Source organism: Molossus molossus, unplaced genomic scaffold (genome assembly GCF_014108415.1).
Source record: "Molossus molossus isolate mMolMol1 unplaced genomic scaffold, mMolMol1.p scaffold_m16_p_29, whole genome shotgun sequence".
In the NCBI taxonomy this organism is placed as follows: Eukaryota; Metazoa; Chordata; class Mammalia; order Chiroptera; family Molossidae; genus Molossus; species Molossus molossus.
In genome coordinates, this window is record NW_023425365.1 from 2,424,082 (window position 1) to 2,448,910 (window position 24,829).

A 24,829-nucleotide genomic window follows, 5' to 3' on the forward strand; every position below is an offset into this window, starting at 1 on the left:
GACTGGAGGCCTTAATCCCTCGGTCTGCAGGACGCCACGGACCACCTGGGCCAAGGCCTGGAGGAGTGTTGCCTGGAGAAAATCAAGTGTGGTGAGCGAGGCGAACACCAGGCTCTCCCAGCGGTATGACCAGGGCCCAGGTGCTCGGCCATGTCACCCTGTCTTCTGTTGAGGGCTCAGCCCACAGAGCTGTTAGCTGTGCTCTGAGCTTCGCATGTCGTCCCCGATCTAGTGTTTGAGATGGAAGCTGAGGTCACTGGTTGGATCGCTCTTGTTTGTCGAACAGCCATTTAGTGCTGTGAAGATGCTCCGAGCTCGTCAGTCGGGAGTCCCACAGGCGCCCGCATCTGCTCTACCTTTGTTCGGTCGCAGACCCTTTCTAATTTCCCTTTGTGTTTCTTCTTTGACCCACAAGTTATTTAGAAGTCTGTTATATAGCTGCCAAATATTTGGAAATTTTATAGGTATCCTTTTGTTATTGATCAGTCATTTACTGTCCTTTAGTCAGAGCACATACTTTTTATGGCTTGAATTTTTTTGTTTGCCATGTCCGGTGGCTCAGAATTTGGTGTCTGGGTGAATGTTCTCTTTGCCCCTGAAGAGAATGTATGTGCTGCTGTTGCCAAGTCGGTCAGTGGTTTGTTTCTTCTCGCACTTCCGTCAGCTTCTGCTCTGTATTTTGAAGCTCTGTTGTTAGGAATGCAAACATTTAGAATTGTTATGTTCTCTTTGTGAATTAACCTCCTTGTTATGAAATGACCTTCTACCTCTGGTAGTATTTTTGCCGTGAAATCTACTTTATTTAATATTAAAAGTTCCATTCTGGTTTTCATTTAAAAATATTTTATTGATTTTTTTTGTGTGTGTGAAAAATAAAGATCCACGTGAGAGAGAAACATTAATACCAGGGATCAAGCACACAACCCGGCATGTGCTCTGCCCTGGAACTGAACTGGCACCTTTCGCCCTGCCGATGTGGCTCGGTGGACTGAGCGCCATCCTGAGAGTCCTGGTTCCGTTCCAGGTCAGGGCACATGCCGGGGTTTTGGGGCTCAATCCCCAGTAGGGGGCATGCTGGAGGCAGCCAATCAATGTTTCTATCTCTGTTCATCCCTCTCTGAAAAATCAATAAAAACATATTTAAAACATTTTTTTGTGGTATGCCTTGGTATTGTTTTCTTCATATTTCTCGTGCTTGGAGGTTGATGAGATGCTTGGAGGTTGATGAGATGCTATAAATTCGTGGATTTATAGTTTCCTAGAAATCTGGAAAATTTTCAGCCATTATTTCTTCACAGATTTTTATACCTTCTCCCCTACCCCCTGGACTCTAGTTTCCTGTGCACTAGGCTCCTTGAAGTCCCACAGCTCACTCACATGGTTGGTATTTTGATCCTTTTCCTGTGTGTTTCATTTTGGGTGGTCTAGATGACTATTTCTTCAAGTTCCCTCGTCATTTCTGTGTCATCTAACCTGTCAATCCCGTCCGTGTCCCTTCCTCTGACATATCCCTCCATCTTCAGTGCTTTCGCCTGCTGAGCCTGTGGGGTCAGCCTGCCCTGGCCGCAGATCTGTCTCTGCGTCTCAGGCCTCCGTGTCCTTGCCGACGCTCCCTGCCCCTCCGGGCGGTGTGGCCGAGACGGTGCTGTCATTCCTGTGTGTGTTCTCGAGCTTCGTTCTGGGATGTGGTCGGTCCTTTCGAGTGTTGCCCTCGAGTTTTGTTGGTCAGGACCGAGAGGGTTTACCTGGCTCCACTTTGGCCAGGGTGACTCCCTGGTCCTGCTGGCGGCACTGTCCCGGCCTCCGTGGGTCACTCCCAGGCTTGCACTGCCCACCCCTGCTAAGATGAGGCCTCTGCCTGCAGGTCTGCTCCGTCACTGCCTGTCCCTGTTTCCCAGCACTGCCGCCTCCCCTCAGGCCAGCCGGCCACCCGCTTCACATGGCCTGCTCCATGGCCAGAGATCCTCTGGGAGGGGTCGTGACTGTCATGGAGCTCCCCTGTGTCCTGCCTCACTGCCTGCTGTACAGTGACTTGGAAACCATTGCTCAATCACATTAGCGTCCCCGTTATTTCTAGTTTCTCTACACAGGAGGTCGATCTGTCCCTGCCACAGCCTCGTCCTGGGGGGCAGGGGTGCTCAGGAAGCCCCTCTTTGGAGCTGGAGCTAGAGCTGGGCCGGAGCTGAATTCAGACTGAGGCTGGCAGGCCTGGCCTCGGGTGTGCGCATTGCAGTGCCGAGCCTCCCGCCTCCAGGGAGCCTCTGGGTGATGCGAGGCCTCGTGGGACGTCCGCAGTTTTGCCTAAGGTTCATGAGTGCGTTCTGCTCTGTTGGTCCAGCTCGGCTTGTCTGGAGGTTTGGAGAGAGCTGGCTGGTGCCTTCCTGCACCTCTGGGAGCCCGGCAGGCTCTAGCGGCCGCCAGGATGGGGCAGGTCATGTGTAGATGGCTTGTGCTCTGGGCTTTCCTTGGCTAGGGCGGAGGAGGAGGGGAGAGGAGCAACAGAAGTCACAGGGCTGAGCTGACTCGACTTGTACACGAACCAGTGTCTGCAAAGAACTGCTGTCGGTGGGCAGCTGAGCAGGACCCGCCTTGCCAGGCGAGCCTTTGCCCCGACCAGGCCCTGCTTCACTTACCAGCCCCCACTGCGGAGAAACAGGTCATTTTCTACGCTCTGACTTTGTATGTCAGAAACAGTCCTGCCTGGGACTATCCCGTACGTAGCTTTGCATACTTTTCCAAGTGTTTTCTTGGACTTCATATTAGTCTGTTAGTCTGGTCATATTGGCATATTAGCCTAGGTGCTTTTAGTAATAAATGAGTGAAAACATTCCTATTTCTCTCGAGAAATAAAGGCATTGAGTTTCTTGTTTTTTAGGAACCCCCCTCCCCCCCGAGGTTTGCAGGGGTTGCCTGTGGAAAGGGGGCACTAGGGAGGACACACACATTGGACCGTGGCAGTCCCATCCTGGATACTGGGGTGTAGAGGGGGAGGGAAGCAGAAGCAGAGGGACTTCCTGGGGGACAAGACATAATGGGAGCCCAGCTGGCCCAGGACTCTGGCCTAGCTCCTCTCACCCAGGGCTCCTCCTGTGACCCTTCTCCTCCAGCCCACAGCTCTCCCTGGGTCTGCGTGGTACATCCTCTCCCCCGTCTGACTGTGTCAGCCCCGTGCCCGGGTCCTGGGCAGACAGTGGAGTCTCGAATCAGGCGCATGTGGTGGCCCATGGGCTGGTTCTGAGTGTCCTGTTCCTGCTCCGGTCCCCTCATGCAGGTCTGGGCCCCTTGGGCGGGTGTCGCCCGGGTGAGAGGACAGATCTGGAGTCGGCGCAGGCCCGGCCTACTTTCGGTGTCTCTTGTCCACACAGGCCTACGGACAGGTGCACACCAACCACAGGAAGGTGGCCGCAGACGGCGAGAGCCGGGAGGAGAGTCTGATCCAGGAGTCGGCCTCCAAGGAGCAGTACTACGTGCGCAAGGTGCTGGAGCTGCAGACGGAGCTGAAGCAGCTGCGCAACGTGCTGACCAACGCGCAGTCGGAGAGCGAGCGCCTGGCCTCGGTGGCGCAGGAGCTGAAGGAGGTACTCGGGCTGGGCGGCTGCCCTGTGGGTGAGGACACGGCCCAGTGCCCGGGCAGGCGGGGCCCTCACCACCAGTCATCCCCCTGCTCTGCCCCAGCCTTCCCTGGGCTGCGGTCCAGTAAATGTCCTGGCCCTGCTTGAGCTGGTGTGGATTCTGGGTCTCGGGCGGCTTGTGACGAAGAAGTCACGGGGGTCACTGCAGATGGCCCCCATGACCAGCTCGGCCCCTGATAGAGCCTGGCCGAGTGGAAAGCGGCGGGCACATGCCCAGTGATCTCCGAGGAGTGGAAAGGTGGGTCCCTGACCCCAAACAGAGTTGGACAGGGATAGCAGGCGCAGCGGGAGTCTGTTAGCTGCAGTCCTGGTCGTGGCCTGGGGGCCTGGTCCTCAGAACCCCAGGGCTCTCAGGAAGGGCAAAAGGCCTTGTTCTGGGCTGCAGAGGGGCCCGCCCTCTGTTTTCCTGGGAGGGCAGGGGCAAGTGGCCCGACAGGCGAACGGTTCTGAGTGCTGCTGGCTCTGAGCATCACACCTCAGACATGAGGGTCCCATGGGGCTGGGAGGGGATGGTTTGGGACGGAGCCCAGGGGCCAGCAGTAGCAAGGACCAGTCCCCCATCTGCTTTGGTTCATCTGGGTCAGAGGTGGTTGCGGCCTGTGAGCCTGGGAGGACCTTGGCTTGGATCTGGGCGGCCCTCGGAGGCCTGGAGCCGGAATGTGTGATCTCATTTCCTCCCACAGGATAGCCCTGGTCCGGGTGGGGGGGAGGAGGTGTTGGGGCGAGAAGTTGACCTCACTGCCCAGCCCAGGTTCATTCTGCCTCATTCCTCCAGAAAGGCTTGTCCTAGGCTGTGAGGAGGGTGCTAGGACCTGCTGACTCCTGGCGTTGGGTGCCCGGGAGTGAGCTCAGCCAGGCCCCTGGGCTGTTACAGAACAGGTCTGATGGGGCCAGGATCCCCGCTCTTCCTGTCAGCTCCAGGGGAAAGCCAGCCACTCCCACACCTCAGCCACCTCCTTCTCCTGGGCACATTCTGGGTCCCCGAGGCCCATGTGGGGCAGGCCGCCTGGAGCCTCCCTGGGTTCCTGGCTGGGAGGAGGCTCCCAGTGCCACCAGCTTGGACATGGCCCTGGTCAGTCCCGTTCATCCTGGCTCATTAGTACCCACCGCCTGCCCTCACCTGCTCTCGCCCTTGCCTGCTCTTGCCCCTCTTCTGTGGCTCTCCAACTAGTCTTGGCCCCGCTGCTTCTGCCCAAGCGGCTGTGCCGAGCTCCCCTGTGGCCTCTAGCGTGGCCAGGCCCCTCCTGCCCAAGGCTCAGGCCTGGCTGAGGAGCCTAGACCATGAGGCCACAGCACCAAGCACTGCCCCCAGCACACACCAGCCCGCCGCTGCCTCAGGTACCCTGGGACCACCGCCTGCAGGCCGCCTCGTGCCAGGCTCCTTTGACCTGCAGTGTGTCTGTGTCCTGGGTCCCAGGCCTGACCTGTCTACCTATATTCAGTGACTGGTGAGCCCACCTGTCCATCCTCCTTGTGACAACTGCTTTAGGTATCTGTACCCCATATCCAGCTCACCCAGAGGACCCTGCGCCTAGGGTCTTGACTTCTGCACTGTATGTAGATAGGCCAGGTAGCTTCCGTCCCGAGATGAGGCCTTATGCTCCATTTTTTTTATCTTCACCCGAGGACATTTTTCGATATTTTGTTCAGATAGAGTGGGAGGGAGGGAGAGGGGGAGAGAGAGAGAGAGAGAGAGAGAGAGAAACAAACATCAATGTGAAAGGGACACATCGAGTGGTTGCCACCCGCATGACCCAACCAGGGCCGGGGACAAACTGCAACCGAGGCACGTGCCCTTAGCGGGAACCAAACCCGGGTCTCTCTCGACCACAGGCGGGTGCTCTACCCGCTGAGCCAAACCGGCCAGGGCTTGAGCTCCATTTTGTAGGTAGAGAAGTAGAGTCCCAGGTGTGCCTGCAGCCGTCTGGAGGCAGAGTCAGGTCCTTTGCATATTCCCTTGAGAAGAAAGCCTGCTGGAGAGGAGTCAGCCTCATCTACCACCTGGGCCCTCAGTGAATTTCCCGTCCTGGTGGACCCTTACACCCTAGTGCTGCTATTCTGATGGACCCTTTGTGTCTCGCGCCCAGTACACCCCAGGAGTGAGTGACAGGGATATCCTAGCAGCATTCACCTCCAGCCAGGCCAGGAGCCAGGAAAGGGCTTGTTTCCTTCTGTGTTGGCATCTGGGCCACCAGGAGCAGCTGGAAGGAAGCTGGGCATTTGGTCACAAGCTGAGGAGTGTGGTGGATCAGGAGCCGCAGCGCCAAGTACCAGGTGAACTCTGCAGTGTGGGTGGATGCCCAGGTCCAGAACCAGGGGACGGAAGTGAGGGGCTCTCATTTGGTGGACAGCCCTGGGCAAGAGGAGGAGACCCGGGTATGGAGGAGACCGCAGGAGTGAGGAGCTGTGGACTCTGATGGTTCCCGAGGGAACGATGCCATAAAGAAATGCACATTCCTCCAGGGAGCGGGGCTGGCCCGAGTGGCTCAGGTGTGCCCCCGCAGCCCCCAGGAGATCAGGGAGATGGGGAGAGAGGGCCACAGGGGCAGGGGTGCCCTGTCTCTGCAGCCTGCACAGGGCAGGCTCCCTCTCCTCCCAGCCTCAGGCAGATGCCCGTCCTGACCCCTCAGAGCCTGGCCTTTGCCTGGCAGCTGTGGCCATCATGGGCACTGGGATTTCCCGGGAGCTGAATTGTAGTTGATTACATTGACTTAATTTTTACGAAGTACAGCTGGTAGTGCATGCGTGGGGCTGCAGTGTGCCTCAGGGCTCTAGAACCTTCCATATCCCCATGGAACCACGTTCCCTGGCCTGTCCTCAGGCTCGGGTCAGACTGGCGTCAGTGTCTGCCTCAGGACCACAGGTGTAGCCTGGGCAGTCACTCATCACCTCCACGGGACGAGGTGGGAGAAGGGTGGCAGGAAGTGCGCCGGGGGTCCCAGGTGTGGGGTAGGAGGAGAGAGCCTGCCGCTGCAGCCCTATGTCACTGCCTGTCTGCCTGCGTGGTCACAGGTACCTGCATGAGGCTGGTCCCCAGGTTCCCTTCTCTGATGCTCCTCCTGTTCCTTGTCTTCCTGCTTTCCTCTAACCCTGCCTTATCTGTTCTGGGGCCCGGCAGCCCACCATGGTCCTCGGTCTCCACCAGGGTGGACAGGGAGCATGAGTGGAGGCCTGGCCAGAGGACAAAGGCCTGGCTTGGTCTGGGCCCTGCCCTCGTGACCTGCTGGTGCCTCTGACCCTAAAGCCATGTTTCTGCTGGTTCCAGGGTGGCCATTCCCTGTGGTGTGTGTCTCCGTGCATGGTTTCCTCATTGAAGGGTTGTCTGCGCCCCCCCCCCCCCCCCCGGCACCTGATGGGCACAGGAAAGGGTAGCCAACACCGTCAGTTACCTGCTGGGCTCCTGAGGCTGGCAGTGTAGTCACAAGTAACCTGAGGTGAGGGTCTCTTGGGAGAGGAGCTGAGGTGGGACCCCACACCGCCTCCTTTTTCCTCCACCAGGGCTGCCATCGACAGGCTGGCTGGGAGGAGGTGCTCATCTGGGGAAAACCATGTTTTTTTTACCAGCAAGTAACCAGAGGTCAGAGTCCTTTGGAAAGAGATTCTGAGATGTTTTTTCCATTGGGGCTCACCTTGGGGGGACCACGCCCCACGGCGGCCGGCTGGAGCTTGTTTGTGCCCATGGATTTTGGGAGTGTCGGGTGGAGCGCCCACACCTCTGATGTGGGGTGGAAGAGTGGTCACTATGGGAACCTGTGTGGGCCTGTGAGTCCTGCAGGGTCAGCAGATGGCATCGCGCCCTGCTGCGCAGTGTCCCAGGCCAGCCGCGACCTGGGAGTGCTGCCTCGTGCTCGCGGCCCACCTGCAGGCCTGGCCCGCTCTGCCGCATGGCCGGCTCTCCACGCCCACCCCGGGGTCCTTCTTGGTCTGTCAGTCCCGGTGAGAAAGCTGTGGGGAGCTGGTGGGTTTCAGACCCCCCCTCGGCGTTCACTGCCAGGTGCCCATGCGGGGATGCTGCCTGTGTTTGGGTACGTCCTGCATGCCAAGTGCCATGACTTAGCAGCGAAAGAGGGGGGATTGACCAGACCCGCTTGTGCTCGCGGGAAGCTGGGGCCCTGCTGAGAGCGGTGGGAGCTGGCGCGGGGCTCCGGCAGCGCTTGCGCAGGAGACAGCGCGGAGCTGACTGAGCACTGCCTGGCTGACTGGGGTGGGAAGACGGGTTCAGCAGGCTCCCTAGCTGCGGTCTTGGCGGGGTGGGATGGTGCACTGGCTGGATGTGTGCGGAGGCCGCAGCTCCCCTGCCCGGTGTCTGGCCGTCTTTAGAGTGGAGCCGTCCTGAGTGGTGCACCGAGGGGGGCAGCTGTGGGGGCAGCCGCCCCACGGGCTCCTCTCTGCCTCCCGTGTCCTTCTGGCAGCCACCTGGCCCCTGGGCCGCACACCTGCCTGAATCAGTCTGAGCTGTCGTCAGAGCTAGTGCTCCTGCTCCTCCCGGTGGTCTGCTCAGGGACAGCACGTTGTCCTTACAGATGCGACGGCTTCCTGGGAGTGTCGTTGCCGCGTGGGGGGCCGCCCTGCAAGGGTGAGAGCGCCAGACAGCACTGCTGGGGTCACGGCCCTGGTAGGGGCCACCATCCCCCTGTCCATGGGAGGTGCTGACGGCACGGGGCTCCTCTGACCCGTCCCTTTTCCCTGGCATAACTGCCCACACTCCCATTACACTGTCCCGGTCATCTGGGTTCTCCCCTTGTCCCTCATCTGACCCCAGCTTCCCGGGGGCCGAGACCAAAGTCTATGCTCATTTCCCATGGTTGTCATAGCAAATTGTTACAAATGAGGGGCTGATGACAACAGAAATGTACTCTCCCACAGTTCAGGAGGTCAGGAGCCCAAAGTCAGGGTTTTGGCAGGGTTCCCATGTTCTGGAGGCTCTTGGGGAGAGTCCTCCCTGTGCCTCTGCCAGCTCCTGCCAGCGCCCTGGCGTGGTGGATGCGGCACTCCAGTCTCTGCCTCTGCTGTCCATGGCCGCCTCCCTGGTGTCTGTGTCTCCAACTCGCCCTCCTGTAAGACCAGGCACTGCATCGAGGCCTCCCCTAACCCTACGACCTCATGGTAACTTGATTAGGTCCACAATATCCACAAGTCCTAGAGGTTAGCGAGCGCTTCAGCATATTTTGGGGGAACACATTTAAACCCATAAGAGTCTGCCCCCTGGTCGTCCTAATTCATATTCTTCCCACATGCAAAATACATTTATCACATCCTAACCTAAATTGTTAACCTGTTCCAACTTCACCTCTAAGTCCTGGGTCTCAGCTAACCCTCAGAATCAGGGATGGAGACTAGGGTGGTCCATCCTGGGGAGGACCTCCTCCCAGTGCAGACTGTCTCCTTGTGGAAACAGTGATACGGACAGACACTCCTTCCAGAGGGAAGTGGATGGACTGAAGGGCCCTGGGTCCCAACAAGTACTGTCCTTTTGAAGGAAGTGACACTGGAGAGAGGAGGTGGAGTGAGATGGAGGGTGTGTGTGTGTGTGTGTGTGTGATGAAGGTGCGCATGTGTGAGATGGATGTGTGCGCCTGTGAGGTGGAGGTGTGGTGTACGAGGTGGAGGTATGTGAGGTGGAGGTGCGTGAGATGGAGGGGTACGTGCGAGATGGAGGGGTGCACGCGGTGTGCGAGATGGAGAGATTTATTGTAGGGAAGTGGCTCCCAGAATTTTAGGGTCTGCAGGCCCCAAACCTGCAGGGTGGGCCAAGCTGGCTGGATATTCAGGGAAGAGTCCATGTTACAGCTTCAGTCCTAAGGCCACCTGGAGGCAGAATTTCTCAAGGCCTTTGACTGACAGGTGAGGCCCCCTTACACGATAAAGGAGCCTGCTTTTCTTAAAGTCGGCCCATGTCAGTGCTGATCTCATCAGAAACACCGGATGTCTGGACTGGGGTTTGAGCAGACATCTGGGTGCTGGGTCCTAGCTTAGTTGGCACTGAAATTCACTGTCACAGTGGGCGGTCCGGCTGTCAGAGGGCAATGGCTGGAGGCCAGGCTGCACGCGCCCCTGGTCAGGACTCCAGCTGCCCAAATGCACCTGTTGGTGTGTCACCCTGCGCACTGTCCTCGTGCGTTTACTCCTTCACCAGGACTTTTCTGGGGTCGAGCCTGTTCTCCAGTCAGTACTTTGGTGTCTGTCCTCTGGTGTTGACTCGGGCACCTACCCCTTGGGTCACTTCTTGAGGAGGCTGCGCCCTTCCGTTTGCTGGAGATGTTGGCAGTAAGCATCGGTCAAACCGCAAATGTGCGCGATGCCTCTCCCCGTCTGCTGCTTTCCTTTGCCCTTTCCTTTGCTCTTGCCGCACTGCTGGTGTGCGCCTGCGTGGGCCTCGGGTGTGTCTGCCAAGTGCACGGTGCAGTCACAGAACCCTCGGCACAGCAGAGAGGACAGAGGGAGCTGTGAGCCAGCAGGTGCCTGGGGCCAGGTGGGGTGGCAGTGCCCTGGGGGCACCATATCTTTGCAGATATTCAGGGAGGCTATTTGGAGTGGGGGGGTAGTTTGTCTAGGGGACAATTCTGTTCCCAGGGACATTGGTTCTGGAGACCGTTTCACTTGCTTCAACAGGGGAGGGGGTTGCATTTGGTGGATTTACAGGACGATCCCAGAACGTCGCAGAGTCTGGGGCCAAGGGACTCAGGTTCTGGTACATGGGACGTGGCAGCAGCCCCTCTCCCTGCAGGACGTTGGGATCCTCCAGGACTCACTGAGTTAATTCGTATCCTTACAACTCACCCACTTCAGTGTACAGGTCGGGGAGTCAGTGTACTCGCAGATCATGCACCGTCACGATCGGCTTGAGGACACTCATCACGCCAGAGCGAGGCTGCTGCTGTCCCTGCCTCCCCCCCCCCCCCCCCCCCCCCCCCGTCGCTGCTCTGCTTCCCACTTGGCCCTCGGTCTGGACCTCTCGTTCCTGTGGGGTCACGGCTGTGCCTCTCTGTCAGATGTTTTACTCACAGGCGTGTTTTCATTCCTGTCGAGCATCGTGTCAGTGGTACGAATGTGATGTGTGTTTTCTTCAAATATGTTTCTATTGATTTTAGAGAGAGGAAGGGAGAGAGCGCGAGAGTGAGACATCGATTGGTTGCCTCCCGCAGGCACCCCAACTTGGGATTGGACCCGTGACCTGCGCATGTCCCTTGACCAGGAATCAGACTAGTGACCTTTTGGTCCACAGGACGACGCTCAACCTACTGAGCCACAGGGACCAGGGCCTACATGCTTACCTGTTCTCCAGTCTGTGTTCTCCCTCTCTCGGGTGGATGCCAGGGAGCAGCTGCAGCCTGTTTCCACAGTGCCGCACCATTGCAACCCATTTTACAGACGAAGAAGTCGAGGGTCAGAGCCAGCTGAGGCCCTTCCCTGCTCACCCCTGCCCCACACTGCCTAGGCCCCCCGAACCCCAGGGAGCAGGTCCAGCGGGGCCAGCTGCTCACACCCCGCCCTCCCGGCAGATCAACCAGAACGTGGAGCTCCAGCGGGGCCGTCTCCGGGATGACATCAAGGAGTACAAGTTTCGGGAGGCCCGCCTGCTGCAGGACTACTCGGAGCTGGAGGAGGAGAACATCAGCCTGCAGAAGCAGGTGTCGGTGCTCAGGCAGAACCAGGCAAGTGTCCGGCCAGGGTGGGTGCCTCGGCTCTGGGCCATGGCCCTCGCACCCCCTCACTTTTGTTGTCTTGCATGGTCAGAAGGCCACATCCTGCTCTGACTGGGTGTCGGTGGCAGGGTCTGGCCCCTTCATGCCATGAGAACAAGGCCGGTGGCTTTGGTGTTGGCATGTCGGGCATACTGCAGAGGTGGGGGGTCAGGGCTGATGAGAGGTGACACAGACTTCAGCGGCTGAGTGTCCAGCTCAGTCTCCTCTGAGGTGCTCACAGGGAGCCCCAGATGTCCCCAGGCCCTGTGGTACCCTAGAGGTGCTGGCCTGCCCTGCCCATCTCTCCTGCTGTCTCAGGTTTTCCATCCCCTTGATTCTTTGTGGTCTGGGCCCTGAGGGACCCTCTGGGAGAAGCCAGTGGGCCTTCCTTGAGGAGCAGAGTGGAGAAGGTCAAGCTGTCATCTCCTGCCCTCACAGGAAGGTCACCCTCACCTGTGATGGAACTACCAGGTGGTCCTGGGCACTCAGGTCTCTTAGTGCCTAACCCTGGTCACCTACTTCTCTGAGAGCCACAGCTGTGCAGGGTGGGGACTAGGGGACCTTTTCCCCAATTTAAATTCTGCATAGGAAAGTGTGGGCCCATGTGTTTATCCCAACACAGAACCTCTGTGTCTGTAAAAACCAGCAGAGAGAACACTTCTCCCCAAGAATGCAGGCATAGGAGCTCCACCCCTGGTCACACACAGGTCCTCAGGAGAGAGACTTCGGCCCCGGGCGGCCTGTGGTGGAGCCCAGCCCCATTCCAGGAATCCTTCTGCCTGGGCTGCGACCATCAGAGGTCCTCTCGCTCCTGCCTTGGAGTGCCTTGCTCCTTATTTTTTGCACAGATGTTACAGAATAATTAGAAATGTTTTGTTAAATTGTGCGCAGTCCCAGATCCCCCACACCAAGCACAGTTGTCTGCCTGCTCCTTCTTTGTCCATCTGCACAGTTTCCGCAGAACTCTGCCGCCTCCTCACGGGGCGTCGCGGGTGTGGGTGCCGTGTCTGCAGCGAGGCTCCTCCATGGGACTTCGGTTTCCTTGTTTTGAAGTATCATTAGAATGAATGGGCATCTAGATACATACTTCAGGTATCTTAGTACGTTCAGTTAAGTATTAATGTTAAGTAGTTTCGTAGAACCTCACCGCAGTGTGCCTGTGCTTCTCCAGATCTCCACGGAGTCTCCAGCGCCGCGCTCTGGCTGCTGCACTGCTCACACCCTGTGCACACTCGTCCTTGTGTTTGCACCTGGTGCCAAGGAGTCAGCACGCCGGTACTTCCTCCTGACCGCTGGGCCTACATGAGTGTTGACCTTCCTTTCACAGGTGGAATTTGAGGGCCTCAAGCATGAGATCAAGCGTCTGGAGGAGGAGACCGAGTACCTCAACAGCCAGCTGGAGGATGCCATCCGGCTCAAGGAGATCTCGGAGCGGCAGCTGGAGGAGGCGCTGGAGACGCTGAAGACCGAGCGGGAGCAGAAGAACAGCCTCCGCAAGGAGCTGTCGCACTACATGAGCATCAACGACTCCCTCTACACCAGCCATCTGCATGTCTCCCTGGATGGCCTCAAGCTCAGTGACGACGCTGAGGCCCTGGCCAACGGCTTTGAGCACGGCTGCCTGGCCAAACTGCCACTGGACAACAAGACCTCCACGCCCACCAAGGACGGGCTGGCCCCACCCTGCCCCAGTCTCGTGTCTGACCTCCTCAGTGAGCTCAACCTCTCCGAGATCCAGAAGCTGAAGCAGCAGCTGATACAGGTGAGCGGTGGGCAGGCAGAGGAGGGTCCGCCTCCATTTCTCTCCCGTTTTACATTTGTCTTAAACTCTGCGCTGCTGCGGAAGCGGGACAGCCGCCTTACTGGTGGGCGGGGCCCAGACAAGTGGTTCCTGGCTGTGAGGCGGGTGTGCTGCCCGAGCTGTTCCGTGTCCCTCTGCGGTGCCCATGCACAGTCTTCCTCTCCGTGGCCTGTGGACATGTCACGTCGGGGTTTCCTGTTCGGGACTGGGAATCCCAGGTTCTCTACCATGGCCCCTCAGTTTGCCGCATGTCTCTGAGGAGGGGCCCGCTGGTCCCCCAAACCTCTGGGCAGGGGAGGACCAATGTGCGGGGCCCTACACATGGCATCCCCACTCAGACATGTTACTGAACTCATGGGGTTTGCCATTTGGGGTGATCTGTTCAGGAACGAGATGTGGTTGTCACAAGGTAGTTTTATTTACTTACCCAAGTGGAAGAGAGGGGGGTCACGTCCATAGATCTGTCCCTGGAAGGGAGGCCTAGCCACACTTGTATTTGGTCAGTTGCACATTGATTTCTTCTGTGCAGGTACTTTTCTGGTTGAGGGACTGTTAAGCTCACCCTGATTACAGCTGCTTCTGCAAAATACTATGCTACATTTTAACATTTAGCAACAATAGCATTTAGTAAGAACTGCCCAGACCTTGAGACACTTGTCCGATCTCCGTCACAGATATGCCAGCAGGGTGACAGTGGGGTGACTACGGGGACTGTCGGGGGGGGGGGTCCCTGCAGGCTGTTGACAGGCCCTCTCTGTGCCCTTGCAGATGGAGCGGGAGAAGGCAGGCCTGCTGGTGACCCTGCAGGATGCGCAGAAGCAGCTGGAGCAGGCTCGAGGGGCCCTGTCGGAGCAGCGCGAGGAGGTGAGCCGCCTCACGGAGAGCCTGAGCGCTCTGCAGCGCCTCCAGGCTGGCAAGGAGCGGCGCACGGCACTGGACAGTGAGAAGGAGCGGGACAGCCACGAGGATGGCGACTACTACGAGGTAGACATCAATGGGCCCGAGATCCTGGCCTGCAAGTACCATGTCGCCCTGGCAGAGGCTGGCGAGCTTCGGGAACAGCTGAAGGCCCTGCACAGTGCACACGAGGCCAGCGAGGCTAGGCACACTGAGGAGAAAGGCCGCCGTGAGGCTGAGAACCAGGCGCTCACTGAGAAGGTGTCCCTGCTGGAGAAGGCCAGCTGCCAGGACCGTGAGCTACTGGCCCGGCTGCAGACGGAGCTGAAGAAGGTCAGTGACGTGGCGGGGGAGACTCAGGGAAGCCTGAGCGTGGCCCAGGATGAGCTGGTGACCTTCAGCGAGGAGCTGGCCAGCCTCTACCACCACGTGTGCATGTGCAACAACGAGACGCCCACCCGCGTCGTGCTGGACTACTACCGCGAGGGCCCGGCCGGCGCTGGCCACTGTGGCCCCGAAGTCCACGGACACCGCTCACCAGTCCTGCCCAAGGGACCACTGGCCGCAGACGGCGGGGCTGGGGACAGCAGCCTCTCACCACCCTCACCCCTGAGTGACCCCCGCCGGGAGCCCATGAACATCTACAACCTGATAGCCATCATCCGCGACCAGATCAGGCACCTGCAGGCAGCTGTGGACCGCACCACAGAGCTGTCGCGGCAGCGCCTGGCCTCACAGGAGCTGGGCCCCGCCACAGACAAGGACCGGGAGGCACTCATGGAGGAGATCCTCAAGCTCAAGTCCCTGCTCAGCACCAAGCGGGAGCAGATCACCACGCTGCGCACCGTGCTCAAGGCCAACAAGCAGGTGCGTCCTGTGCTCCGGCCTGCTGGGCAGGCAGGGGGGGTGGGGGGGCTCCTCTCCTGCCCCGGCAGCCCCAGGGCCTGCATCATCACAGGTCAGCTCAGGCCTCAGGTTGTGGGTCATGTTGGCTCTCTACTGAAGGTAAGAGAGCCTCCCCTTGGTGCTGGGGGCGGAGCTGGGTGCTGAGGGGCCGGGCAGGTGGAGTCCTGGCCTGTGGCACTCACTGAAATAGGTGGGCCCCCACCCACCCTGTGTCTGACCCCAGACAGCCGAGGTGGCCCTCGCCAACCTGAAGAGCAAGTACGAGAACGAGAAAGCCATGGTGACCGAGACCATGATGAAGCTGCGCAACGAGCTCAAGGCCCTCAAGGAGGACGCGGCCACCTTCTCCTCTCTGCGCGCCATGTTTGCCACCAGGTAACCCCAACTGCCGCTCAGCCCGAGCCCATAGCCTGGGGCGGGGGAAGTGCCATTCCTGCTGTCGCGGAACCCGGAGGGCATTTCGTGTCCACTGTGCGTGTGAGACAAGGAGGCTGAGGGCAGAGTGCTGAGAGGACGGGTCCCTGCGGCTGGGCTGCTGGTGGGCAGGTGACACGGGCAGGTTTGGGGCCAGCAGCCGACAGATGAAGAGTTTACCCCCCAGAACACGGCTGGATGTTTGTGGGGTACAAAGCAAGGCCTTTCTCATCCCCGACCTTCCCTTCCCTCAATGTCTCCTGTCTGACCCTTCCAGTCGGGGGGGGGGGGGTAGGGGATGGTGGCGGCAGAGCAGAGGGTTTCTAGGGGAGTTCATGGCTTCCCGGCGTTTGTGCCGTCCGGAAGTGCGTGGTGCCATCTGCTGCAGGTTTGGGCAGGCTCCGGGCCAGTGGCCTCGGTGGCCCTTAGACGGCACAGGCGTGTCCTCAAGGCCAGGAAGGCTGAGCTCCCTGGGCTAAATGGGGCCTGGACTGAGCTCAGGGCCTGCTTTTCCTCACTCTGGGATACTGAGCAATCCCCACTTCCCAGAGGGGAGGGGTGCAGACAAGGAAAGAAAGTTACAGGCTTTTTGGGAAACTTCCTCTCCTTCTGGGCAGAGTGCATAGGAAGGGTCTGTTCATTCCTCAGCACTGGTTGATCCTCACTTCCTCAGCTTGTTTGAAAACCTGACTTCTCTGAGGGAGCTGAGATTGCAAACCCATTCGTCTCTGGGCAAGAGCTAAATGCAGTTGGCTCTGGGCCCTTGGAGAAGGGAGAGTGTGGCAGGTGGGCATACCACTGCCCTCCTCTGCCCAGGCCCCACTCCCTCCCTCTGGGAGAGACTCTGAGTGTGCATCTCTCTCCCAGCCCCGTACTCAGGTGGGGGCGGTCACATGTCACAGTTCAGCAGAAGTTAGAACGGGCTGTTCATTGCATCCACGTCTTCCCAGGCCCTGGCTGGCCCTGTGGTGCAGGTTTACGGAGCACTTCCTGTGTGTGCGTGCTAAACTGGGAACAAGCCAAGTCCTTTCCTTGGACTTACCCTCACTGTCTGAGAGTCAGGTGGCATCTTGCCTCTACCCAACTGCCCCTGGGTTACCTGAAGGGCAGCCTTGAAGTAGGGCAGCCTTGCCTCAGTCAGTGAAATCCAGTTTCAGAGTCCCTCCCAGAGAAAGCCACACCACTGTGGGGACTCTTCTTCCATCTGATGAGCGGCGTCCATGTCCCCTTCCTGGGTCCTTCAGCCATGCACTCGCCTCTGATGTCCCCATAGGTGTGACGAGTACATCACACAGTTGGATGAGATGCAGCGGCAGCTGGCAGCCGCCGAGGATGAGAAGAAGACGCTCAACTCACTGCTGCGCATGGCCATCCAGCAGAAGCTGGCCCTCACCCAGCGGTTGGAGCTGCTTGAACTGGACCATGAGCAGACCCGGCGGGGCCGCGCCAAGACCACCCCCAAAGTCAAGCCCAGCACCCCGAGCGTAAGTCACACCTGTGCCTGTGCCAGTGACAGGACTGAGGGCACCGGGCTTGCAGCCCAGGTGCTCTGCGGGGAGAAGTATAACGTGTGCTGCGATTAGGGCCTCGGCCACACGTCGCAGCTAACCTGTCGCCGCCGCCTGTCTGCTTCACCTCAACTAACCCAGCACAGCGGGACCGCAGCGCTAGGCTGGTCCTAACCATGACTAACGCACGGGGAGGACTAGTGAGATGGTGTGCTGCTCCTCCGGGACTGCGGCTCGGCGTCTGCTTCTCACCCTGGGGCCACCCTTCCGGGCAGCTGCTCTCTTGGCGGGGTAGGAGTGGGGTCACGTTGGCGTCAGAGCCGGGAGTCCTTGAAAACGTGGCTTCCCAGGGCCCAAGCGTCCTGGGCTTGCGATGGAATCTGCACGTGTCAATGCACCTGTGCTGCCCCGGGGGCAGTCAGAGGTGCTCGCCGGGCTCCAGCTGCCGCAGCAGAGGACAGGACTACTTCGTGTTTGTGCAACATCCCACCTTCAAATCCCATTTGCGATAAGGGCAGAATTTCTCCCCCCAAACCCGGAGAAAGCAGCTCTGAGCCCCGAGTTCCACAGCCCAGGCATTCATTTGTGCTGAGCCCGGTCGTGCTCACACAGCAGAGGCACACCTGGCCACAGCCAAGGTCAGAGCTCGAAGCCTCAGCTTCTTTCTGAGATTTGCACACTGGTCTGGCAGCCTGCCAGGTGACAGATCGGTAGGCCCAAAGCCTGGGGTTTTTTCAATGAGAAAAACTTCCCAAGTGCCTGACCAGATTCCCGTCCTTGGAGAAGCCCATCCTTTTGTATCAGGGTGTCCCCAGCTTTCAGAGCAGGTTTCTCCACACTCTGTCTATAATTAGGCCCTCTGCCCAGGGAGCTTTAGACCCTAAAACACAGTGCTCTGGAACCCCCAGCACAGCTGGAGCCCAGCCAGTGTGGGAAAGGAGACTGGCGTGGGCCCAGGCCTGCCGGTGTAGGCGCACTGAGGGAGGAGGGGCGGGCAGGAAGGGCAGCCGTAGGGCTCTCGGTTCCCAGAGCTGCTCCCACACCAGACCTCCGACACGTTCGGAAGCAGAACCTTTCTCAGTATTTTTGTCCCTTTTACCCCACGGGGTCACTGCGTGGGAGGCTACAGTCCTTTCCCTGTGGACTCTGGCCCAGAGGGGAGTTTGTGTTACCCTCACACAGCTCTCTGCCCCAACTGCCCTCTTCCCCTCCGTCCCCTTGTGTCTCTGTCCCACCAAACTCCAGGTGCTGCGCAGAGCACCTGGGGCTTTGCAGAGCATGGGAGTGGGGAGATGCGGGCTGGGCACACCTGTCTCTTCTGCCCTGCTTCCGGGCTGCTCTGCTGAGAGGACGTCTGTCTTGGACCCCCTCCCACCCTGGGCAAGTGGGACTTGGGGGTTAGGGCTCCACAGACTGCTCCGCCCTCGCTGGGCCTGCACGCAGCTCCCCTGTGCTGGAAGCTGCCTCCACGGAGCACTTGGGGCGGCGGCTCCCCTAACACGCAAGCCTTCTCTGCTGCTGACTAACGTGCCCGCTCTCCGCTCCGCGACGCCCAGCTGTCCAACGGTGACTGTCTAACGCTGTCTTGTTTTCTCCGTTTCCAGCTGTAGATTAGCTGCCGGGAGGACTGCCACCGGCCCTGTTGCACTGCAGCCCTTCCCTCCCCTCCCGGGGCCCACGCAGAGGAAGGAAGGGCAGCCTAGCAGTCCTCTTAGAAACGTTTTTGGATATGCCACTGCAATTCTTTTCAAAATAGCATGCCCGAGTTTTTAATGGCAGAGGAAAAAAGCTTTAAAGTTCATAAAGCCGGCAGCCGCTGCTTGGAAAGGCCTTTGTACAAGCGCTTGAAGAAACTGCTGGGACAGCAGCCACCAGGCTCACTTAGGAATCCACTAGAAATGCTCACTCCCGGGGTCTCCCTGTTACAGATACTCCTTTTTCATTTGATCAACCTGTGCACTTTTGATACTTTGGTATTATACTTGCTTCCTTAACCCTTGCGCAGGCGGTCCCCAGTGCTGCGGTCTGTCTTGTCCTGTGTGCCGTCTTAGCTCCCGGCATGCTGATCTGACCTCCGCGTGTGGCGCGGGCGTGTCCTGGTGCGCAGCTCTAGACTGTTTAGACCGAGGCTTCAACCCAGCAGGGACTCCGCGAAATGTCCACGCTGTGGTTCAGCAGCCTTTTAGATTAAACGGCATTGTGGTTCGTGTTTGAAATTAACAGGTTTTAAATGCCATGTTCATTAAGAAATCCAGGGTGTTCCGATTCTGGGGTTTTTCATATTGTATTATTATTATTCTTAGGAATAGTTCAATGTAACAAGAAGAAAACTTGACCTTTGCTCTGGTTAAACAGTTAAGGCACTTGAAAACAAAAAAGAAATTATTGAATGAGTAGTATTACCTACAAATCCCAGAATTTTCTGGGTGTTTGGATGTTGTGAAGCATGACTGATTGACAGAATTTTATACAACCGCACCAGTGAAATTCCAAATTGGAATTGTTTTCTTACTCTGGTTGTTGTGCCAAATTGCGGCACACTTAGAAAATTCCACAGCCGTCAAATTTTAGGTGTTCTGTGGCAGCACCTTTTTGCTAGTAATCATTGCCAGTAGTGCCTTCATCGCTACGGGAGGTGTCCCAGCCAGTCTGTTCTCCGAAATGGACAGTGAAGAGCTAATTGGGAATGCTGAAGGCCATGTGGACCAATGGGTGTGAGAGGGTGCACACCTTCACACCGGAACCTGGGCATCTTCATTGAGGGAAAGAAGATAGCAATTTTGCAAAATTCTGTTAGTCAGTGATTCTTTACTGTGCAGATCCTTGCAAATTCAGGGGTTGAGAAATGAACGTAAATACGAACTTTGAGTGTATTTTGGGAACCAAATGGACTTGATGGGACAAGCTAAGCAAGCGGTGTGAATGACATGCCACGTTTGTGAAGAGCCCCTGGGCGACAGGGCAGTGCTGTTGGCCTCATGCAGTGGGGTGAGGGACTAGCCATAGTATTCTTCGCAAATGTGAGAAAAAGATGTTATATATTCTCTTGCTTGGTGTAACTAATCCCTGTTAATTTCAGGAAACAGAACTTGCTGAAGCTCCTTAGTAAACCGGGTCTGTCCAGTTTGCTGAGCGAGGTTGTGTGAATGGTCATATTGGTCCTCAAAAAGGAAGAACTTCCTCCAAAGTCAAGGGCAAATTATAATAAGTAGTAAGAATAAAGAGTTCTGTTTCCTGGAATGAGCATTTCTTATTCCTAGTTGTAGGGACCCCTATTTTTACCTTCTATTACAGTGTTGATTCATAAGAAATGTTACATATATGATAACTTCATCTATCTGGGGTATTTATTTGCAATGATGTCTGAGTACTGTATTTTTTTCTATGCATTGCCTAGTGTCAGAGTGTTGTCTTTATTAAGAACATATGCATGTTCTCCTGCCAAGGAGCCTTTACACAGACCCACACAAACTAATAAACTAAAGTGGCTTCAGATTCTGAGAAAATGAGGCAGAGAAGTAAAAGGAATAGGAAGGGTCAGTCAGTCGTAACTTAGGACAGACATGGCATGAAAGTCCTCAAAGCCAGTGCACATAGGAACAGTGGGCCTGGGTGAAGGGTCGTGTTGGCAGGACCAATAAATAAAGAATACTAAGACAAATACAAGGCTTGTTCTCTGTTGCTGCTTTTGACCCCCTACCTTTGGTGACTGGGTCCAGCAATGCACTGTAAGTCCAGAACCTCAAACAACGAAACTGGCCTATCATGAACACCGGTGGTGGGTGCTGGGAGCTGGAAGCAACCTTCGGTATAAATTGCTGGGTGCTGGGTGCTGTGGGGGCCTCCTGTGATGGGCCTTGGTGTCCTGAGCATCCAGCACTGTGCGGGAGACCACGTTGCCTTCACAGTCCAGACCAGAAAGCAAAGAGATTTGCGAAACACAGGACCCTTTGCTGTCCAAACTCTTACAACACCTGTTTGTCATCACAAAACCATGTTCATCTTCAGGAATGTGTATGATGCATACTGAGTCTGTCTGTTGATTGCTCATGGTTGTAGGTATAGGGGACACATCTGGCCGAGGGAACAGGAGTCCCTGGGATACTCTGCCACCCATTCTCCTGACAGCCGCAGTCAGGCCCGAGCAACTCTGTCCACACCTCGGGGAGGCCATCTGAGGCTGGGGTCTTTCTGCCCTGGCTTCTCTCCAGGACCCTTCCCTTCACCTGGGGTTTATCCTGGCCTCCTGGTCACCATGAGCTCCCTCCTCTGAGGATCCCCGTCCCTCTTTAGTAGCGGTGGCTGAAACTATCCTCAGTGAGAAACTTTCTTTCTAAAGAGACTTGTTTTTCGAACTCGAATCGTCGTCCTCTGCTAGCCGTGCTGCCCCGACAGGCCCCTGGAAGAGGCTGAGAACAGCCTGCCACAGATCTGGAAAAGGCCTGCTAAGAGGAGATGGCGGTGGCAGTGGGCCAGGCAGGGCAGGCCTCCTTGCAGGCGGGGGCACACCTGGCCCTGGGCTCCTACACCTGCGTGGCACGTGGTGGCCCTGCCAGTCCCACGGTTTGATTTGCACAAGCACAGGTGCCAAGGCCTCCCTGTGCCCTGTGTGCTCTGGGCGCTGTGCACGTGGCTTTTCATCTCGGGGTTGGAGTGGCAGCCTCCCAAGTGGGCAGCCTCTCAGGAGCCTGTGGGAAGGGGACATGTGCAGAAAGGCCAGCTCAGCCTTCCCTTCCACTGGGAATGTCTCCATCAGCCCCACCTCCTCCATCTCCCTGTGGCTATTCTCATTCCCCCTCCCACGGCCGGTTACCAGAGCTGAAAACCCTAGTGCCAGCTTGGAGACAGACCTCTGGTTGAATTGCCCTTTCGGTAGCTGACTTACTCTGGCTGACCACCTCTCTGAGCCTCAGAGTCTCCTCCATAGGTCAGGGAATGTAGCTCTTTGCTCGGAAGTCGTTGTGAAGCATCATCAGGCCCAAGGCGTGCAGCAGTGCTCGGGACGGGCGCTACCAATACGGCTCTGGCTGCGGTCGTCATTGTGACGGAGACTTGGGTGCCGGACACGGAGCTGGGCTGCTGTCCCCTGGGGAGTGTTATTTCAACTCAGCTTTCTACCAGAGTATGGTTTGCATTCAGGAAAGTGCACGTCCTAATGTATAGACCACATATGCACAAAGGCAACATAGCTGTGTGACCCACAGCCACCAAGTTCCTAGGAGTGCTTCTTGGGACCCTTTCCTGGAATGCCTCTGCCTGCTGGCCCCGGTGAGAACAGACGTGCCAGCATCCTGACGTCACCTGGCATGGGGTCTGGCAGGGATGGGCTGCCGTCAGGTCACCTTGTTCACCCATGAGCCTGCCTTCGTAAGTCCAGGGCCCTGGGGTAGAGCCCTCCGCTCCAGTGGAGCTCCTCCCCCTAAGCAGGAAGAGGTAACACCACAGTGCCTCGCCCACAGGAAAGGCGTCCTCGCATGGATACTGTGAACACACCCCCACATGGGCCTCCCGGGAGGGGAGAAGGGTATAGATCTATCACACACACCAGGTTCCTTTTTGTTCATCTCACTCTCAGGTAAAGAATCAAGGTTTGTTTTCTGGACCCTGAAGTGTCTGTGAAGTATAGCACACACGTAAGAAAGCAAATGGTGTTTACGGGCTGGATCTTTACAAACTGAACACACTGTAGCCACAACCCAAATGAGAAGCAGATGAGGGTAGCCCACCAGAACGCTCATACTCTGCACCCACTCCTCCTCCCCGAGTCTGTCAATACACGTCGCTTGTGCCTATTTCAGTACTTTATATAAGTGGAAGCATAAAACAGAGACCTAGAGCTTTGATAAGATTTCCTTACCAAACCTCGCTGATTGCTCACACCATGACAACTATGCATTTACAGGTGACTCACTATATTCAACGATATATCAGTTGAATGTAAAATAATGGAAAAATATATTCCCTGCAAACAGTAGCCAAAAGAACAGGAATGGCTATACGAATAGACATTAAGACAAAACTTTTTATGAGAGTCAAAGGACATTATATAATAATAAAGTCAATTCACCAAGAAGGTTTAACAATGATAAACATATATGCACCAAATAATAGTCCAAAAATACAATAAGCAAAACTGCCAGAATTGAAGGGAGACATAGCTCAACAACGATAGCTGGAGACTTCAATACCCAACCTTCAATTATAGAACAAGACACAATATCAAGAAATAGAATACTTCAACAGAACTCTTGGCCAAGATTACTTGAACAGAACTGTAAGCCAAGCCTAATATATCTATAGGACACTCCAACCAACAATAGCAGAATACATATTCTTTAGTGCATACAGAACCATATGTTAAGCCACAAAACAAGTCTCAATAAATTAAAGAACATTGAAGTTAAACATTACTGTCCAATGACAATGGAATAAAATTAGGAATAACAAAATGTAGAAAATTCACAAATATATGCAAATGAAACAATACACTTAATAATAGGCCAAAGAAGATAAGAGGAAAGGCAGGTAACTCTCAAATCAGTAATCTAACCTCCTACCTTAAGAAACTAGAAGAACAAACTAAGTCTAAAGCTAGTAGAGGAAAGGAAATAAAGATTAGCCTGAAGATAATGGAATAGGAGAGGGGAGACAGGGGGATTAACAAAACCAAAAGTTATTTCTTCAAAAAGATGAGCAAAAATAAGAAGTCCTGTACACACACACACACACATACCCTACAAAAGTCAGAAATAAAAATGAAGTTATTGCTGAATTTACAAAAATGTGACGGATTACAAGAAAGTACTGTGAATAAGTATACAAACAATTGGATAACCTAAATCCAAGCAAGCAGAAAGAAGGAAATAGTAAAGATCAGCAGAGATAAATGAAATAGAAAAGTCGATAGGGAAAATCAACACAATCAAAAGCAGTTTCCTAGAAAATTGACAAACCTAGCTAGACAAAAACAGACAACTCAAATTACTGTAACCAGTAATGAGAATAGGGACATTACTAATGACTTTACATAAATAAAACATTGTAACAATGCCAACAAATTAGATAACTGTTAAAGTGGCAAATCGCTAGAATCACACCAACCACCAAAAGTGACTCCAGAGGAAATACTCTTAATAGACCTATAACAAGAAATTGAATCCGTAATCAAAATCTTCCAACAGGACTGCTGGTTTCTGGTCCAACCTGTAAGGAGCTTAGAAGTCACGACTTTGTCTTAACAGTAAGTAAAATGCTGAAAGAATTGAAAAGCCACCAAGTCTTCTTTCATTCATCATAGGAGGACACGGTATACATACCACTGCCCCTGAAATTGTAGAGACAGACAGGTACAGAGAATTCCAACTTACCAGAGCAGTTGTAACCAGTACCAGGGGAGGAAAACCTGAACTGTAATTGACAAATTACGGGAGGCTCAGTGTCCACAAGTATGAAAGAGAAAAGCTCCAGGAGCCCCAGCCGCGGAGGGGACCCTCACACTTAGAGATGAGCTCTACCTCCAGGAGCTCTAGCACGCTCCCATAGTGAAGACTGGAGAAGCTCCCCTCTGGCTTTGAGCAACAGAAAGGAAAAGGAGCCGTCTCAAAGACCCTACAGCAGCGGTTCTCACCCTGTGGGTAGTGACCCCTTTGGGGGTCGAACAACCCTTTCACAGGGGTCGCCTAAGACCATTGGAAAACACATATTTTCGATGACGATTCATAACAGCAACAAAATTACAGTTATGAAGTAGCAACGAAAATAATTTTATGGTTGGGCTCACCACAACATGAGGAACTGTATTAAAGGGTTGCGGCATTAGAAGGTCGAGAACCACTGCCCTACAGCATCCTGTTCTTAACCAGGCCTAACTCCAGACTGTCTTGTCGGGGTGGGGGGACCTGACCACCTAAGGGGTGAGAAGAAGAAACAAGCACAGGGCACTGACAGCAGGTCAGCCCCAGTCCCGCAGAATGCTTCCTCTCTGCC

At 55.9% G+C, this 24,829-nt stretch overlaps 1 protein-coding gene across 2 annotated transcripts in view; it reads left to right on the forward strand.

The window, feature by feature from the left end:
- The window catches only part of BICD2 (BICD cargo adaptor 2), a 53,977-nt gene extending 33,482 nt beyond the window's left edge, over positions 1-20,495 (forward strand). The window contains exons 2-8 of one of the 2 annotated variants that reach the window (XM_036278495.1): positions 3,366-3,578; positions 11,135-11,287; positions 12,645-13,079; positions 13,887-14,882; positions 15,145-15,296; positions 16,609-16,819; positions 18,448-20,495. In XM_036278495.1, coding sequence (XP_036134388.1) covers positions 3,366-3,578; positions 11,135-11,287; positions 12,645-13,079; positions 13,887-14,882; positions 15,145-15,296; positions 16,609-16,819; positions 18,448-18,453 — 2,166 coding nt within the window. In that variant the 3' untranslated portion in view covers positions 18,454-20,495. Of the gene's footprint in view, positions 1-3,365; positions 3,579-11,134; positions 11,288-12,644; positions 13,080-13,886; positions 14,883-15,144; positions 15,297-16,608 lie in introns of both variants that reach the window. The other variant, XM_036278494.1, reaches the window with a different exon arrangement.
- The last annotated feature ends 4,334 nt before the right edge of the window (positions 20,496-24,829 follow it).